This window comes from Entamoeba nuttalli, assembly GCF_000257125.1.
Source record: "Entamoeba nuttalli P19 unplaced genomic scaffold asmbl_2467, whole genome shotgun sequence".
NCBI classification, from domain to species: domain Eukaryota; phylum Evosea; order Mastigamoebida; family Endamoebidae; genus Entamoeba; species Entamoeba nuttalli.
Window position 1 is genome coordinate 1 of NW_008575345.1, and position 15,195 is coordinate 15,195.

The window sequence follows — 15,195 nt, forward strand, 5'->3', positions numbered from 1 at the left end:
TAACCAATTACTTTTAATTAATGAATAAAAAACAAACTATAACAATATGAACAGAAAGCATTATCCTGCCATGAACCATAGTTACATCCTTTGATACCTGAATTACATAAAACAAAGTTAAAAAAATCAACAATATATTTGATAATAAAAAAATATGTTAACAAAAACATTCCTTGTTGGTAACAAAATTTGAAAGGATATTACAGGAAGACATTAATATATTTGAGAGATAATAGTCTATGAATTATAGGAATGATCAACTAAATAAAAACTGAAGAAAAGCATAAAAATATTATAAATAAAAATTAATACCACAAAAAAGTGTTTAAGCCTTTTCAACAAGATGAGAACTGTTAGGAATAGTTGATTTAATCATATCAGAACTTTTTTGAGTGTCTTCTTTCTTTTGAGTCATAATTGGTGTTGATTGAGTTAGTTGTTGTTGGTCTTCTTGAATTGGTTCCAAAATATCAATCAATTCTTCTTCTACTGGTGGTTTCTTTGCATCTTCTGGAATAGAGTTCATTAACTTTTTTACAAGACCTGTTGTAAATAATCCATTTTCAACAGCAGTTTTAACAGAGTTTAATAAACGGTCAGCTATTTCTTGTTTTTGGACAGCATATTTATTGAAACCTATTTCAATAAGTAATTCTTTTGACTCTTCTTTAAATGCAGTGTCATCTATGAATTTATTATTATACATTGAGAATAATGTATTACATTTTTGTGGTATATCTTTTGTATAATTAATTAAATCATTAATATCTTTAATCTGTGCATTAAAAATTTGTTCTGCCTTAGAATCTGCAGTTACTTTAACATCATACACTTTCTTAAAATTTTCAAAAATTGTTCCATAACTTCCACGAAGAAGATTTAAAGCATCTTTATAAGCTTCAATAGTTACTGTCTTTAAAGCTTCTTTTTTCTCTTTTTCAGTATTTTGCATTTCATTAATAATATTGGGATTTTTTAAAAGTAATTTTTTATTTTTCTTTGTCGAATCAATTTTCTTATTAATTTTTTTCCATTCGTCATTTGCTTTAGATATATTCTTTTTGGCTTCATCTTGTGCTCGGTCAAGTTCCTTGGGTAAATTTGTTGAATCATTTACTAAATTTTCGCAAATAATTTTAAATTGATCTGTTATTTCTATTAAATTATTCTTCCACATTGAAAACATATTTGCAATATTTAACATTCCAACATTTAAGTCATTATGCCCACAATCTCCCATAGTTTCCATTGATTCTACAAGTCCTTCTGCTGCTTTAACCATTTGTTGTTCAGCTTTATCAAATAATATACATCTCTCAACAACAATCTTATACTTAGGAATGAGGTTTCTTATTGCTTGGTGTGTGTTTCGAGTATCATTTTCTAATTCATCAATACTCTTTATAAGTAATTCGTTTTCCATAACTTCTGTTTTTTTCTAGTTCTTTCTTACTTAATTTCGTTTCATTCTTTTTTTAAGATTTTATTTAATTGGTTGAAATTTCTTTTCACTAATCACTCAATCAAAAACTTCTCACTTTCAGATTTTATTATATTCCTAATATGATCCACAAATGTACAATCTTAATGCTAATCTAAGAAACAATAATTTGTTCTTTTTATATGCAACACACTCAAAGTCAACCACCAAAACAAAATTTATTATTTTTTCCAAGTTACATTGATGAAAATAAGAAAGACCAATCACTGAGAAACTCCTTACTTTCTTCAGAAGAGTACAATACAAAATATTATTTCTGTCCAATTTCTAAAATTTATCGTACTCCTCCTATTCCCTCTAAACGAATAACTCATTATCAAAAACTATTTGTTGAAGGAGTTCCTCCACCAACTGATGAATTAGAGAAGAGGTTTGTTGACATGAAATTGATAGGAACCGGGAGCTACTGGAATGTCTATAAATGTTACGACAAAAAAACTCAACAAATTAAAGTTGTTAAAGTCTCCATTCGAACAAACCATTCAATTAACTACAAAAAAGAATGTAATTCAATGAAAATACTTCAAAACAAAACTATGTATCTAGCATTAAATGAAGAAATGTATTATGATTCAATAAATTTTTATGCTATTATGCCAAAGTTTGAAACAACAGTCTGGGACCTTTTAATAAAGAAAGAAATGAATAACAATGAGATTGTTTTTACAATGTGGTGTGTTCTTATGGGATTAAAAATAATGAATATTCATGATTTAGTTCATCTTGACGTTAAATTAGAAAATTTATTAATTGATAAGAATGGGATGGTAAAGTTAGGTGATTTTGGTACATCAACTAAAGTAGGAGAAGTTGTTGATTCAGATGAATGTGGTGAAGGAAGATATTTAGCTCCGGAAGTGCTTCAAGGACACGCACTGTTTGAAAGTGATGTTTATAGCTTAGGTATTTGTTTATTTGAAATGGTTAGTCGAAAAATATTCAATCCATTGGTTTGAGTCATTAACTTCTTTTATAATAATCTATAAAAAATAATATTAACAAATAGAGTTTCAAGGCTGAGTTTGGTGATAGGAGTTTACTTAAATTCTTTAAGAATGAGGCACTTCGAGATATGTTTCTTAATTTTACTAGTTCTGTTCCAACTAAAAGAGGAACTCCAAGTTTATTGGTCAATTACACAATATTTGAAACTAATGAAATTATGTCAATTCAACTATAAAAAGGAACCAACTCCATTAATACAGGATATTCATATTATGTATCATATATAACTAAAAATCTTTTTAAGGTTATAAAATCTCTTTTTGACTACCAAACTTATTAAAAAGAAAAAGAATAACTGAGAAGAAAAGTCAGAGATAGAAAGACCAAAACTTTAAAGTCACAACAATGGAAGTACCTGAACTCCCTCCAAAACCAATTCGGTTAATTACACTTGAACAATCAAAGAATAATTTAAAAGAAAGTGTAGAGGTTTTTAAAAAAATCAGGATAAGTAAAGATAAAACAGAAGGTAGTATTGATAAATGTTATAACTTTGAAAAAAGAAAAATGGTTTGTAAAGAAATATATGAGACAGAAATATCCTATATCACTTCACTTGGGGTTTGTGAAACTTGTTATTATCGTGAAATGGTAAAAGAGACGTCTCCGTTTCGTGAAGAAGATGTTAAACAAATTTTTTTGTATTATGATGAGATACTTCGTTGTAATAGAGAATTTGCATCAATGGTAATAAAAAGTTGGAAAAATAACACATTTGAAGACTCTGTTGGGGAACTTTTTCTTAAATTTTCACCATTCTTTATTGTTTATAGAAACTTTTTAATTAATCATAATAAAGCTTTTACTTTGTTGACAAAGTTGGAAGAAGATACCAAATTAGAAAGGTATTTGGAAAGTTGTCAAACTCAAGTCAATAATAATCAAAACCTTGATCTTCGTGATTATCTTATTATGCCAGTTCAAAGATTACCAAGGTATAGTCTCCTTTTAACAGACTTGTTAAAACATACTCCAACAAATCATTGTGACTATCAGAATATCACTAAAGCATTAGAAGCAATGAAAGAAGTTACTTCAAAAGTTAATGAGTCAATCTCGACTAACCAACAACAACAAAAACTCATTGACCTAAGATCAAAACTTGCTCAAAGAAATGACTTTGAAGTTATAGAGCCTCATAGAATCTTATTAAGTGAAGAAACTGTTATTCAATTCACTCACAATGGAAGAAGTAGACGAGGACTAATACTATTTAATGATTGTATCTTACTTACAAAAAAAGAAGAAAAATTAATGAAAATAAGATTTATTATTGAATTAGGTAAGTGTAGTATTGTTGAACCAAATAAGGAGAAGTCCTTACAGGTTTATAGTAATGTCAAATCATGTGAAATTGAATTTGAAAGTTATGAGCAAAAAGAACGTTGGAAAAGTATTAGTAAAGATGCTATTACCCGAATGAAAAAAACATCTGACTTTGTTTTTTCTCCATTAGTTATTTCTCCCGAAGATGTAAATGAGTGTAAAATATGTCAATCTGAAATAAAAAAAAAGAAAAAATATTATTGCAAGAAATGTCTGAATTATATCTGTTCTAGGTGTTGGAATTCTACTGGGAAATGTTGTCTTAAGTGCCATTTTTTAGAAAAAGAAAAGGCAAACCAAAAGAAACTAGAGCTTTTTAAAACAGAAAATGAATGTAATTCTTTTAATTTGAATATTAATTCCAACCAATCTCTAACTCCAATCCAACCAAACTCTCTAATAACTACTAAAGGATTACAAAAACTTAGGGAAGAGTTAAATAAGATGAATACAATAATGAGTGCATTAAAAGAACACCAACCTAAAGAAAATAATCTGCTGATAGAAGATGGTAGTAATGGAATTAAGAAAGAACAAAGTCATCAAAAAGGTATTACATCTACTGAAAGAACATTCAAAACAGAAAAAGATACAAAACCTATGATGGGACTGAGTGATTTAAGAGAAGACATTACCACTTTAAACGAGAATGGGTATTGTAATAGTCTTGATAATACTAAGAAAGAAAAGGTTAAACTAATTGAAGAAAAACAAGATGATAGATTGATAAATATGAATAATGGAATAGAGGTTGTGTTGTGCCAAAGAAAAAAAAGTAATTCAATGACTCAAGAAGAAACAAAAGTACATGAAATATTTTGTGAAAAGAAAAGAAGAAGCTTTTTTTCAAAAAGTCTACAAACCGTTAAACAAAAACAAGATAGTTTTCAAACGAAGTCTAAGAAGAAAGACATAGTACCACACAACATTGAAGAGGATAGGCTGTCGATTGAAACAATTCCAGAAGGATCTGGCAGAGTTCAATTTTTAAAGAAATTAAATGAAAAACGAATTTCACAAGAAAAAGAAGAAATTGAGAAATATAGAATAAAAACCAAACTTGTTAATGATAAAAAATAATCAATGGTGTTATTATCTTATTTGTTTTGGTTAACTTCAATGAAGAAAAGACTGCCATGGAGAAGTATTTGAAATTATATCTCCAAGTTAATGTATTAAACTTGACTAGTAATGTAGAGAATTTGGACAGTATTATTATTTTATTGTTATTTCTTTATTTATGTAGATCATCACTACATTATTTTAAATTAACTTCTTCTGTTTTTATCATCATCATTTTCTTCGCTTTAGTGAATTAAAATTAAAAATGATACTACTTTATTAAAATATTGTTTCATCGGTTTACACTCGTTTTTTCATTCGGTTATTAGGAAATATCAAACCATTTAATACTTGTCTGGTATATTCCAAAATTTCTTGTCATTTAAATACATTCTTATTCCATTGGTTGTTTCTTGGTAATGTCTTTAAATTATTGAAGTCTAAAAATGGTGTAATTTCTTCATTATTTATTGTTGATAACAAACAAAATTATAACCATAAACTAAGTTTAGTATAATGGAACTGCTGTAAGTTAAATTGAAACTTTATTTCTTGCTCATACTACGACAACGTTTTCTTGATAATTCTGCTTGACATAATGTTTTCTTATTTTCTAGTTCATTTATTTGGTCTAGAATATCTTGTTTAGTTTGTTCTAATCTTTCATTTATTGTTTTAACTTCATTTAATTCTTGCATAAGATTATTAACAATACATTCAGCTTGTTTAGCGTATGGACTAGCAGATGATACTGTTGCTTTATGAAGATGATCCTCTGCAATTAATTCACATTCAGAAACATTAATAGTAACAGCCATTCCTTTATATTTAGACTCAACCCATTCAATTAATTTCTTTGTTTTCTCAGTTGGTTCTTTCTTTTCAACTTCTTTTCTTGGTGTTGAAGGTATTTTGGGACTTTTTCCTTGAATTTTATTTGTTAATTCAAGTTCTTTTTGTTGAATGACTTGTTCTAATTTAACTCCAAATAAATTGTTTAATAAGACTTGAACATTAAATAATGTTAACTCAATAGACATTATTCTTTCAGTTTTTGGTTGGGTTTTATCATATTTCCAAATAAATGAAACACTTGGGTCTTCTTCAGTTGATATCCACTCTGAATTTAATTTAGGTGATACTCCATTAAACGGTGATAAAATAGTTTCTAATTGTTCAGTAATAACACTTTCAAGGAATAGTCCAATACTTCTAAAATGTTTATCTAATCCAAAACAAAGTTGTAATCCTTTTACCTTCATTTTTGAATAATATCCTTCTTCTCCTCCTTTTTCTTTCCTTTGAACAATAGAAGTAACAGGAACACAAACAACACCATCATCTAATACAATTTCTAATCCTATAGCAGGAATTTCAGTTGACCTAAAAGCAGGAATGAAAGATTGGTCAACAAAATTTATTGCAGATGTAGTAATATCATCAGCACTTTCTTTAACCGTACTTGTGATTTTATTACCAAATGTGCTAATTTCTCCACCCATTTTGCTTTGAACATATTCTTTAATTTGTTGAACATATTCATAAATATTCCTAAATGATTTATGACGTAAGTCAAAATGAATTTGTTTAAAATATAATTGACTCATAACCAATGCAGGAACACTATCACTTTCATCAAATTTAACTTGCATTTTAAAGTCTGCTCTTGTAGGTGGAAAAAGATATGAAGTTTTTTCTTTATCACTTAGATGAATAGCAAACGTTCCCATAACAATACCTAAATTGATTTCTTTTGGTGTTTTAATTCTTTTAATGTCTAATTGATGTTTAAGTTTTTTTGAAATATCTTTATCAACAGTTAATTCATTCCATAAAGGTTGATTTGTTATTTTTACATTATCTAATTCCATTATAAATGTTCCTTCATTATTAGGAAATGGTCCTTCAAACCTACAACCATTTAATTTAAAGTCTATGTCTATTCTTTTTAATAAATCAAGTGCACATCCAAGTCCAAGAATATCAAGTGCTTGATTCCATTTATTTTTAGCATCTTCAAGAGTTTGCTCAATTCGTTCTTTCATACTAAGCATACTTACATCTAATTCAGATAATTTATCAATAACTGTTACTTTTAAAAATTCAATCAAATTCTTTAACATCTCAAATTCCATTGTAATTCCTACAAAATTTAATTCTCCTTTCATTTTTGTATTAATTAATACATTTCTTTCCCATGTAGTTGTAAGTTCGTTTGATAAAACAACATCTCCTTCTCTTTCAGGTAATGCCCAAACTAACCTTTTCATATTTCCATGACTGTTATACATTCCTTCAATAGTTCCTATAGAAAACCCATATAATCCTTTTTTAATTCTTCCTCCAAATGCAGGAACAAAAGTCATTGAAATATCACCAATAATCCAATAAATTCCTTCATCTGTATCTTCATTTTGTAATGATAATTTTAAAAATTCTAATATAAACTTAAACATTGTTCTTGGTTCTCCTTTTTTCTCTATCTTTTGTAATTTTTTCTCTTGCTTTTTTTCCATCTTTTCTAATTTTTTCATTGCTTTAATGTCTCCTCCATCAACACATTCAACAGATAACATAGATGATCCTTTCTTAAATGAATAAGCTGATGTTACTGGTGACACAGACAATGATGAACCTAATGATGAACTTGGAATTTTACTCTTTGATTTAGGAGGTACTATTGGCATAGGCTTTGCTGTTGTTTTTTGAATAGACAATGTTGATGGTGTAGAAGATGTTAATTCATTATCAATTCTATTTATATTTAATGGTGGAGTAGATGAACGAGAAGTACAAGTAGAATTATTTGTTGAAGGATTCAACGAATTGTTATGAGTTAATGTTTCATCAACATCAGCGTTAACAACATCTAAAATAGCACTTTCAGTTGCAATAGAAAAGAATGTTCTAAAGTAATTAATCAAATTAATGTAATCATCCATAGAGAGATTTAAGGATATTTTAGTTAATTCAATAATACAAGAAGTATCTAATAATTTATAAGATTCAGCTTCTCTTTGAGTAGTATATTTTCCAATAACTTCCATTCCATGACATAACGTAACAACTCTATTTCCTGTTGTAAGAGTAAGACTTAAACTATTAACTTGTAAGAATCTATAAGAATAGATAATATTGTCAATAGGAATTTCATTTTCTATTTTATTTATTTTATTAAACTGTTGATCAGCAAAATATGTTTCACCATCTTGAATAACAAGATTTAATATAGATGGTCCAATTTTTAATGATAACTTAAAATTTGAAATTTCAACTAAAATAGTGTCTAATAACTCCCTTGATTTCTTCTTCTTAGGTTTTTTTGGTTTTTCCTTTTTATTCTTTACTTGTTCTTTTCGAATTAATTCTGGTGTTAAGACTATATCATGTGCATCCACAATAACTTCTCCAAGTCTTAAGATAATAGGTTTTGAATATAAGTGTGTCCATGGTACAATAACATCAATAGAACTACATGTTGCAGTAGTAACTTCAATTTGAGATGGTAGCAATACCATTTCTCTAAATACATCTTTAATAAATCCAATATCATGAAGAGTAACTGTTCCTTGTGATGGTGTAATATCAACATCATTCCCAGTTCCCCAATCACTACAACTCTCAATAAATGTTTTGAGGAATTTTTTAAGAATTTTTGATGCAACTAAATCCATTATTCTTTAGATATTTTTTAAGTTCTTTCATCTTTTTTTTTGATTTGTTTTGAACAATTTCATTTAGTTTACTTTTTGCTTTAAAAAAAAAAAATAAGAAGAAACATTATTTTTATAAGAAAAGAATAATTTTAGTTCAATTGAAAAATAGTATTAATTAAAAGTAATAGCAACTTATAGAAGTACCTGTTGTATACCTTGGAAATTAGGTAATTGTCCTTGTTCTAATAAAAATAGTGTGAATGAACCAATTGTGTCAGTAATTTTTTCTAATTCATTAAATGAAATATTGTAAAAATTACACATTTTTTTAATATTACGAAGTACATCTTCAAAAATATTATCTTCTAGAAACTTGAAAACATCTTGTTGGTTAATACAATATAATAAAAGAGATGTACCAAGAATTGGAACTGAAGTATTAAGGAATTCTGATGAGATTAATGTAGCATAAACATAAGGAAAAATTATTGTTGAGTTAAATGATGATGGTAAAACAATATCAAATAAATTTAATAATTGAATAAAAAAAGAATAAGTGGTAACGTAAGTTGTTTTGAAATAAAGAGTATCTAATACTGTTAATTCAAAGTCATATACTTCTTGTTCTGACCACATTAATCTAGAATTACACATATATAAAATTTGATTATTATATCTATCCATTTTTGATGCAATATCATAAGCAACATATCCAAGTAATTGTAATGACTCTCTGTTTAGTCAATATTACTGATATTGTTTAAAATAAATAAAATACCAAACACTGCAAAATTTGGTGTTACAGCTAAAAAATGATCAAAAATCGCTACAACTTGGTCAATGACAAAATCTGTTTCATGACAATTTTCTTCCATGAGCATTTGAATGACTTTAGCTCTCATGGAACCATTTACCGTCCTTCCTTTTTCTGCATAAAAATTAGACATAAATTCTCTTTTAGAGTTTATGACAAGATACAAATATTTTTCTTTATCAATACTAAAATCACAATCATCGTCACTAAATATCTCATTGTCTTCATTTAACCCATTGCCTTGATAATATTGACTTAACCCACAGTCGACTAAATTCGCTAAATCACTCTTAAAACTTGACATTTCACTTGAAATATATTCTTGGCAACGTGTACAAATTTTACTAGGACTTATTTCATTAGGAAGAGTGACAACATAATGAGACTTTTCATCAACTTTAACAGGGTCATTTCTGTTTATTCCTGCAGGAACAAATTCAATACTACCTCTAGGTTTTTCTCTTAGTTGATTAGGTTGTTTTAAAGATTGTTCATCTTCATTCATAAGTTTCAATAAATGATTATTTTTAAGTTCGTTCAAATCCTTTATTTTGAAATGAAGGGTAATTTCAAGATTTGATTGGTTGTTATTAGAAGTCGTGAATTTTTAGTTTAATTTCTTTTTATTTATCGAAAATAAAATGTCATTAGATAAAATGAACTAAAAAAAATAGAAAAAGAACTATACAGTCAGAGTAATTCATCAAACTTATTATGGAACAACACGAATGGTGGCAAAGTGAAGAATGGGAAGATGAGAAAGACAAACAGTGTATTAATAGAATACACCAAAGTATTACAAGTAGAAAAGAATTGTCATTTAATTTTATTGAAAGTTTGTAAATCAAAGTCATAATAATATCAAAATATCAAATAAAGTATTGACTATACAGCATTATATTATACTCATGGTATTCATTCAACAATACAAAAATATATTCATTGTATTCCAACTCAAGAAATATATTACTGGAGTATTATTCTTATTAAATTATTAATGTTTATTTTAAAGAATAAAAAAAAAGACTATATGAAAGAAATTCGATTGTTTTGGGTATCTGGACAACCAATTCCACAATTTATAATTGATGTCTGTAATATTAATAGAATAGATACTTTCGAAATATGTAGACATGAATTACTTACTAAAGTTATTGAACTTCATAAAGAAACAAAAGAACAAATTCAACCATTCTTTATTATCGATGAAAATATTGGAATGAACAATGAAATAGAAAATATTATGAATACCTATCCATCTTTATATCTTTCACATATTTATTGTATTGATGATACTAATAATTATATTACTGTTAAATGTGAAAAATTAATTAAAGAATTAGATCAAATAGAAATGTGTAATAACCCTATTAGAATGATTATTATTGATTTTATTCTAAGTATTGATGGAAGTGGTAATATTCCAATTGAAATAGATTATTCAAAACAAAATGATGTTATTGAATGGAAAGATAATATCTTTGAAAAAAGTGTTGATCATATTGAGAATGCTCTTATTTACTATACTGGTAATCCTATTGAAATTAGTTGTACATATAATGGTACTACTTATCCAATTAAAATAACTAATCCATTAATTGTAAAAGATATTATTGAACCAATTAATCCACACTTTGTTGGTGAATATATGTTATCAGTATTGTTTGTTATTAAATTATTATAAAACACAAAAAAATATTCATTATTCATAGAGGAGGAAGTACTATACTTATTAGAATTAATTCTGGAGAATTAAAAAGAAAAGAATTTATTTATGAAAAAGAAATGAAAGCTGGAGGTGTTCAAACAATTATAATGAAATGTTTTGATTGTTTTGATAATATTACTTCAATTGGACTTCTTCAAATGAAATTAACTCATCACTCAAAAGAAATTTTTATTGAAGTAGAACAAAGTAAAATAGGATATATTAGTTGTACACCAGTATTATATGACAGTGGTGAATATCAAATATCTATACTTAATGATGCAAATGAACAAATAGAACAAATTACATTTACTGTTCTTCCTCTTGAAATAGATGATTCACTAACTCAAGTTAGTGATAATTCTAATACCCAAGTTCAAAACATTTGTCTTATAGAAGAAGGTGTAAATACTTCATTCCAACTTCATTTCTTTGACCAATTTCATAATCCTATGGATGCTCCAAAAGACTTAGTTTGTTTGAGTAATATTAATGATATTCAATGTCATAATAATGAAATACAAATAAAAGACCCTTCATTAGGTGAATATACTTTAGATGTTCAATATACCTCACCTCCACATAGTGTATGTGGATTTCCAAAAAAACTTATTGTTATTGAAAAACAAAATAACCTTTCTTTTCAATGGCAAATACCAAAACAAGTCATTCTTGGTCAATTACTTATTATTAAATGTATAACATTATTAAAACGAATTGACTTGATTAGTGCAACAGTTACAATTAATGATCATCCAATGAAGTCAATGATAATTCAAACGTCAGAAGGATTTGATATTCATAGTTGGTGTATTCAATTTGGAAATGGAAATATAAAATTACATTATGGATCTATAGAAAAAGAAGATTCTTTTAAAGTAATTAAAGGAGAAGAAGGAGATGAAATAAATTTTTATTTGATAGAATGAAATATAAAGAACTTAAATTATTCATTAAAAAGCAAAATTTTTTATTGTTTATAAAAATTTCCATATTTTTTTTTTGGAATACAAAGAAAAATAAACTAAAAAATGATTTCAAATGTCATCCCAAGTAAAAGGTGACAGTTTAAAAATTATTAGAAATGTATTTTCTAAAGTTAATGCTATTAAAAGTGATACAATCACTGCTTCTATTAGAGGAGAAAATGATTCTATTCAAGAATTTAGAATTGATATTATATTAAATCATATTTTATTTACAGGAACATTAGGCGTATTATCATCAAGTTTAAGTACACCTAATTCTTGTAATAGTCCATTTATTGGAATGAAACCACATAAAAGTGATATAGTACTATTAGAAAAAGCTCAAATATTTGCAGTTCCATTAATTTCATCAATGAACTATAACGTTGTTGAAAGTACTATTGCTATAAGTGGAATATATGGTATTCCTATTATTACTATGGATAACACAAATACTCCTCATCTTAAAGTTGCAGAAAAATTAGTTATTACAAGAGCATCAAATGAATTTATTCAAAAAACTACGATTATATTAGATAATATTAATAAATTTGAACAACCAATTCTTTCTATTCCATATATTCCTTTATTCGGTCAACCTTTAAAAAATGTTATGTTATGTCATAGACCTTTAGATAACCTTCAAGTCCCTTATTTTGTTTTTACTGCTTCAAGATATCTTGAAAATTGTGCTACAAATGAAGTTGGAATATTTAGACTATCTGGAGATGCAAAAGAAATGAAAATAATTAGAAAAAGTATTGAAGAAGGTGTTGAAGTTGATTGGACTCAATATAATATTCATAGTATTACTAATATCATTAAACAATTCTTTAGAGAAATGCCTGATGGATTAGTTAATTCCATTGATATGAATATACTTATAAAAAGTATTGAAAATGACTCTAATGAAACAGACGCATTAATTCATTTAAAAGAAGCTTTAAATCAAATATATAAACCTTCCCATGATATATTAGATGTTTGTTTTTTATAATTTTTATTTTTAATTCTCTGTATTCTCATTATGTGGTAGATCATTAGCCATCTCGTTAATAGAATTCTTTTTTGTCAAGAAATTACTCTAATGAACGAAAAAAATTTATTAATTTGTTTATCTCCTTCTTTGAGAATTCAAGCAAAAGTTTTATCATTGATATTATTTCATCATGATAATTTGTTTGATAAATTTACTACAAAATATTCACTTAGATAATTCTTTATATTCTTCATTCCCTTAATAGAAATGTTTATTATTTCATTCAATCTTGTTTTTCTATTTTGTTTTATGTTATATAATTTCAAAAAATCTCCTTTTTTGAAATTCATCAAAAACTCAAATCTTAATTGTGATATTTTTCTCTTTTTTTTTTTTGATAATATTCTTCTGATTGGTGGATCTTTAATATTATTTTTTTACTAAATAATATTAGTTCTATCAATTTTACTATATTAATTATTTATTATAATAGAATGAAAGCAAAACCATAAAAATCAACTTCAAACAACAAAGGGATTTAAAAAGAAATTTAAAAATCTTGTTATTATTATTATGATTAATTGGTTGTTTTTCAACATTCTCTTTGTGGGAATTTATGCACAAACTGATGATGGCTGTGCACAAAAAATATCAGATAATCACTGTATCTCATGTAAAAACGGTTATTACCTTGAATTGGTTGTAGAATCTGGATCAGCAATTCCAAAACTTATATGTAAGAAGTCAGAACCAATTTCAAATTGTGCTGATTCAGATGGACCTGTATGTGTGAGATGCAACGATGGTTTTTATGTAGATGAAAGTGGTACTTGTAAGTCTTGTAATAATGAAAGTACTAATGAAAATATTAAATGTTTACATTGTAATAGCACTCACTGTTATGAATGTGGTAAAACCAGTGATGGTAAACAACTGTATCTATCTAATGATCAAACAACGTGTATTGATTGCTCACTTGCTGAGAATAATGAGGCTTGTGGAAGATGTGGTAATGGAAAATATTTTGATGTAGATTCAAAGACTTGTCAGAGTTGTTCTGCTAATTGTGAATTGTGTACTGAGAAAAATAATTGTTTCCAATGTACTAACAAATCAATATTAGTCAATGACTCCTCAAAATATTGGTGCGAGCCAATTAAACATTGCAAAGATGACTATCTTAAGGAAGATCATTGTGAACTTTGTGAAGATGGGTATAGAATAGAAAAAGGTGATTGTGTTCCATGTGAAGATAAGAATTGTAAGACATGTTACCAAGAAGATAATTTGTCAGTATGTACAATTTGTAATGAGAATTTCATTGTTCATAAAGGTAAATGTTATGACAAAAAGGATTTACATTGTGCTGAAGGAACATCCACATACGGTTGTTTAGAGTGTGATCCTGGTTACTTCTTTACTGAAGAACTTGATTGTATAGAATGTTCAAAAAGCTGTGGAACTTGTGTTCAAAATGCAAGTCATTGTTTGTCATGTGCTGATGGCTATTATTTCTCAAAGGATAATAGTGAGTGTATCGAAAAAGATGGTGATTGTTCATTGGCTGATCAAGCAGGATGTAAAGAATGTTTTAATGATCTTAGTGAGGAAGGTTTAAAAAAACCTGGATATTTTGTTAGAAAAGGTGAACAAATATGTAGTCAATGTAATAAATATTGTAAACTTTGTGATGGTGAAGAATATAATTGCTCTGCATGTATTAATGATTATGTTCTAGCCAAAAACACAACTTCAAATGACAATGACGATATGTATTATTGTGAACAAAAACCAAGCTCATGTAAACGTGCAGAAATGGGTTATTGTACTGAATGTGAAGATGGGTACTTTATTTATACAAAAGACAACAGTAGTAGTCAGAGTTGTTTAAAATGTGATATTTCTTGTGCCACATGTACTATTGATGATAAAAATACAACGACTGATAATAGTGTCCTAGATGAAGTTACTAGTGATACATCAAATTCAATATGTTTGTCATGTGCTGAGGGATATTATAGACATAATGAGAGTGAAAAGTTATGTAGAGAGCAAAGTGAAATTAATATGACTTGTATAGCTGGTCCTACAGGGTGTGTCACATGTAATGATGGATATTGGATTAATTTAGATGATGAATCAGCATATAATTGTAGTTTATGTCCGTCTGAATGTA

The 15,195-nt window shown here is 26.9% G+C and overlaps 9 protein-coding genes across 9 annotated transcripts; 5 read left to right on the forward strand and 4 right to left on the reverse strand.

The window, feature by feature from the left end:
• Nucleotides 1-325: 325 nt before the first annotated feature.
• Nucleotides 326-1,423, reverse strand: ENU1_026510 (hypothetical protein; the record flags this gene model as incomplete). The annotated part of the gene is made up of 1 exon (XM_008857162.1): nucleotides 326-1,423. One exon carries the CDS (start codon nucleotides 1,421-1,423, stop codon nucleotides 326-328), a length of 1,098 nt encoding a protein of 365 aa, XP_008855384.1.
• Nucleotides 1,424-1,623: 200 nt separating this feature from the next.
• ENU1_026520 (protein kinase domain containing protein) lies at nucleotides 1,624-2,681 on the forward strand (the record flags this gene model as incomplete). The annotated part of the gene is made up of 2 exons (XM_008857163.1): nucleotides 1,624-2,451; nucleotides 2,508-2,681. 2 exons carry the CDS (start codon nucleotides 1,624-1,626, stop codon nucleotides 2,679-2,681), a joined length of 1,002 nt encoding a protein of 333 aa, XP_008855385.1.
• Nucleotides 2,682-2,851: 170 nt separating this feature from the next.
• On the forward strand, nucleotides 2,852-4,912 carry ENU1_026530 (RhoGEF domain containing protein; the record flags this gene model as incomplete). Its single annotated transcript, XM_008857164.1, has 1 exon — nucleotides 2,852-4,912. The coding sequence occupies one exon, from the start codon at nucleotides 2,852-2,854 to the stop codon at nucleotides 4,910-4,912; it is 2,061 nt and encodes a 686-aa protein (XP_008855386.1).
• Nucleotides 4,913-5,439: 527 nt separating this feature from the next.
• On the reverse strand, nucleotides 5,440-8,568 carry ENU1_026540 (hypothetical protein; the record flags this gene model as incomplete). The annotated part of the gene is made up of 1 exon (XM_008857165.1): nucleotides 5,440-8,568. One exon carries the CDS (start codon nucleotides 8,566-8,568, stop codon nucleotides 5,440-5,442), a length of 3,129 nt encoding a protein of 1,042 aa, XP_008855387.1.
• Nucleotides 8,569-8,742: 174 nt separating this feature from the next.
• ENU1_026550 (cyclin, domain containing protein) lies at nucleotides 8,743-9,204 on the reverse strand (the record flags this gene model as incomplete). The annotated part of the gene is made up of 1 exon (XM_008857166.1): nucleotides 8,743-9,204. One exon carries the CDS (start codon nucleotides 9,202-9,204, stop codon nucleotides 8,743-8,745), a length of 462 nt encoding a protein of 153 aa, XP_008855388.1.
• Nucleotides 9,205-9,287: 83 nt separating this feature from the next.
• ENU1_026560 (cyclin, domain containing protein) lies at nucleotides 9,288-9,869 on the reverse strand (the record flags this gene model as incomplete). Its single annotated transcript, XM_008857167.1, has 1 exon — nucleotides 9,288-9,869. The coding sequence occupies one exon, from the start codon at nucleotides 9,867-9,869 to the stop codon at nucleotides 9,288-9,290; it is 582 nt and encodes a 193-aa protein (XP_008855389.1).
• A 209-nt stretch (nucleotides 9,870-10,078) lies between these two features.
• ENU1_026570 (hypothetical protein) lies at nucleotides 10,079-12,001 on the forward strand (the record flags this gene model as incomplete). The annotated part of the gene is made up of 3 exons (XM_008857168.1): nucleotides 10,079-10,199; nucleotides 10,258-11,026; nucleotides 11,077-12,001. The coding sequence occupies 3 exons, from the start codon at nucleotides 10,079-10,081 to the stop codon at nucleotides 11,999-12,001; spliced, it is 1,815 nt and encodes a 604-aa protein (XP_008855390.1).
• Nucleotides 12,002-12,113: 112 nt separating this feature from the next.
• Nucleotides 12,114-13,256, forward strand: ENU1_026580 (RhoGAP domain containing protein; the record flags this gene model as incomplete). The annotated part of the gene is made up of 2 exons (XM_008857169.1): nucleotides 12,114-13,022; nucleotides 13,077-13,256. The coding sequence occupies 2 exons, from the start codon at nucleotides 12,114-12,116 to the stop codon at nucleotides 13,254-13,256; spliced, it is 1,089 nt and encodes a 362-aa protein (XP_008855391.1).
• Nucleotides 13,257-13,592: 336 nt separating this feature from the next.
• ENU1_026590 (tyrosine kinase, putative) lies at nucleotides 13,593-14,910 on the forward strand (the record flags this gene model as incomplete). The annotated part of the gene is made up of 2 exons (XM_008857170.1): nucleotides 13,593-14,826; nucleotides 14,891-14,910. 2 exons carry the CDS (start codon nucleotides 13,593-13,595, stop codon nucleotides 14,908-14,910), a joined length of 1,254 nt encoding a protein of 417 aa, XP_008855392.1.
• Between the last annotated feature and the right edge of the window lie 285 nt (nucleotides 14,911-15,195).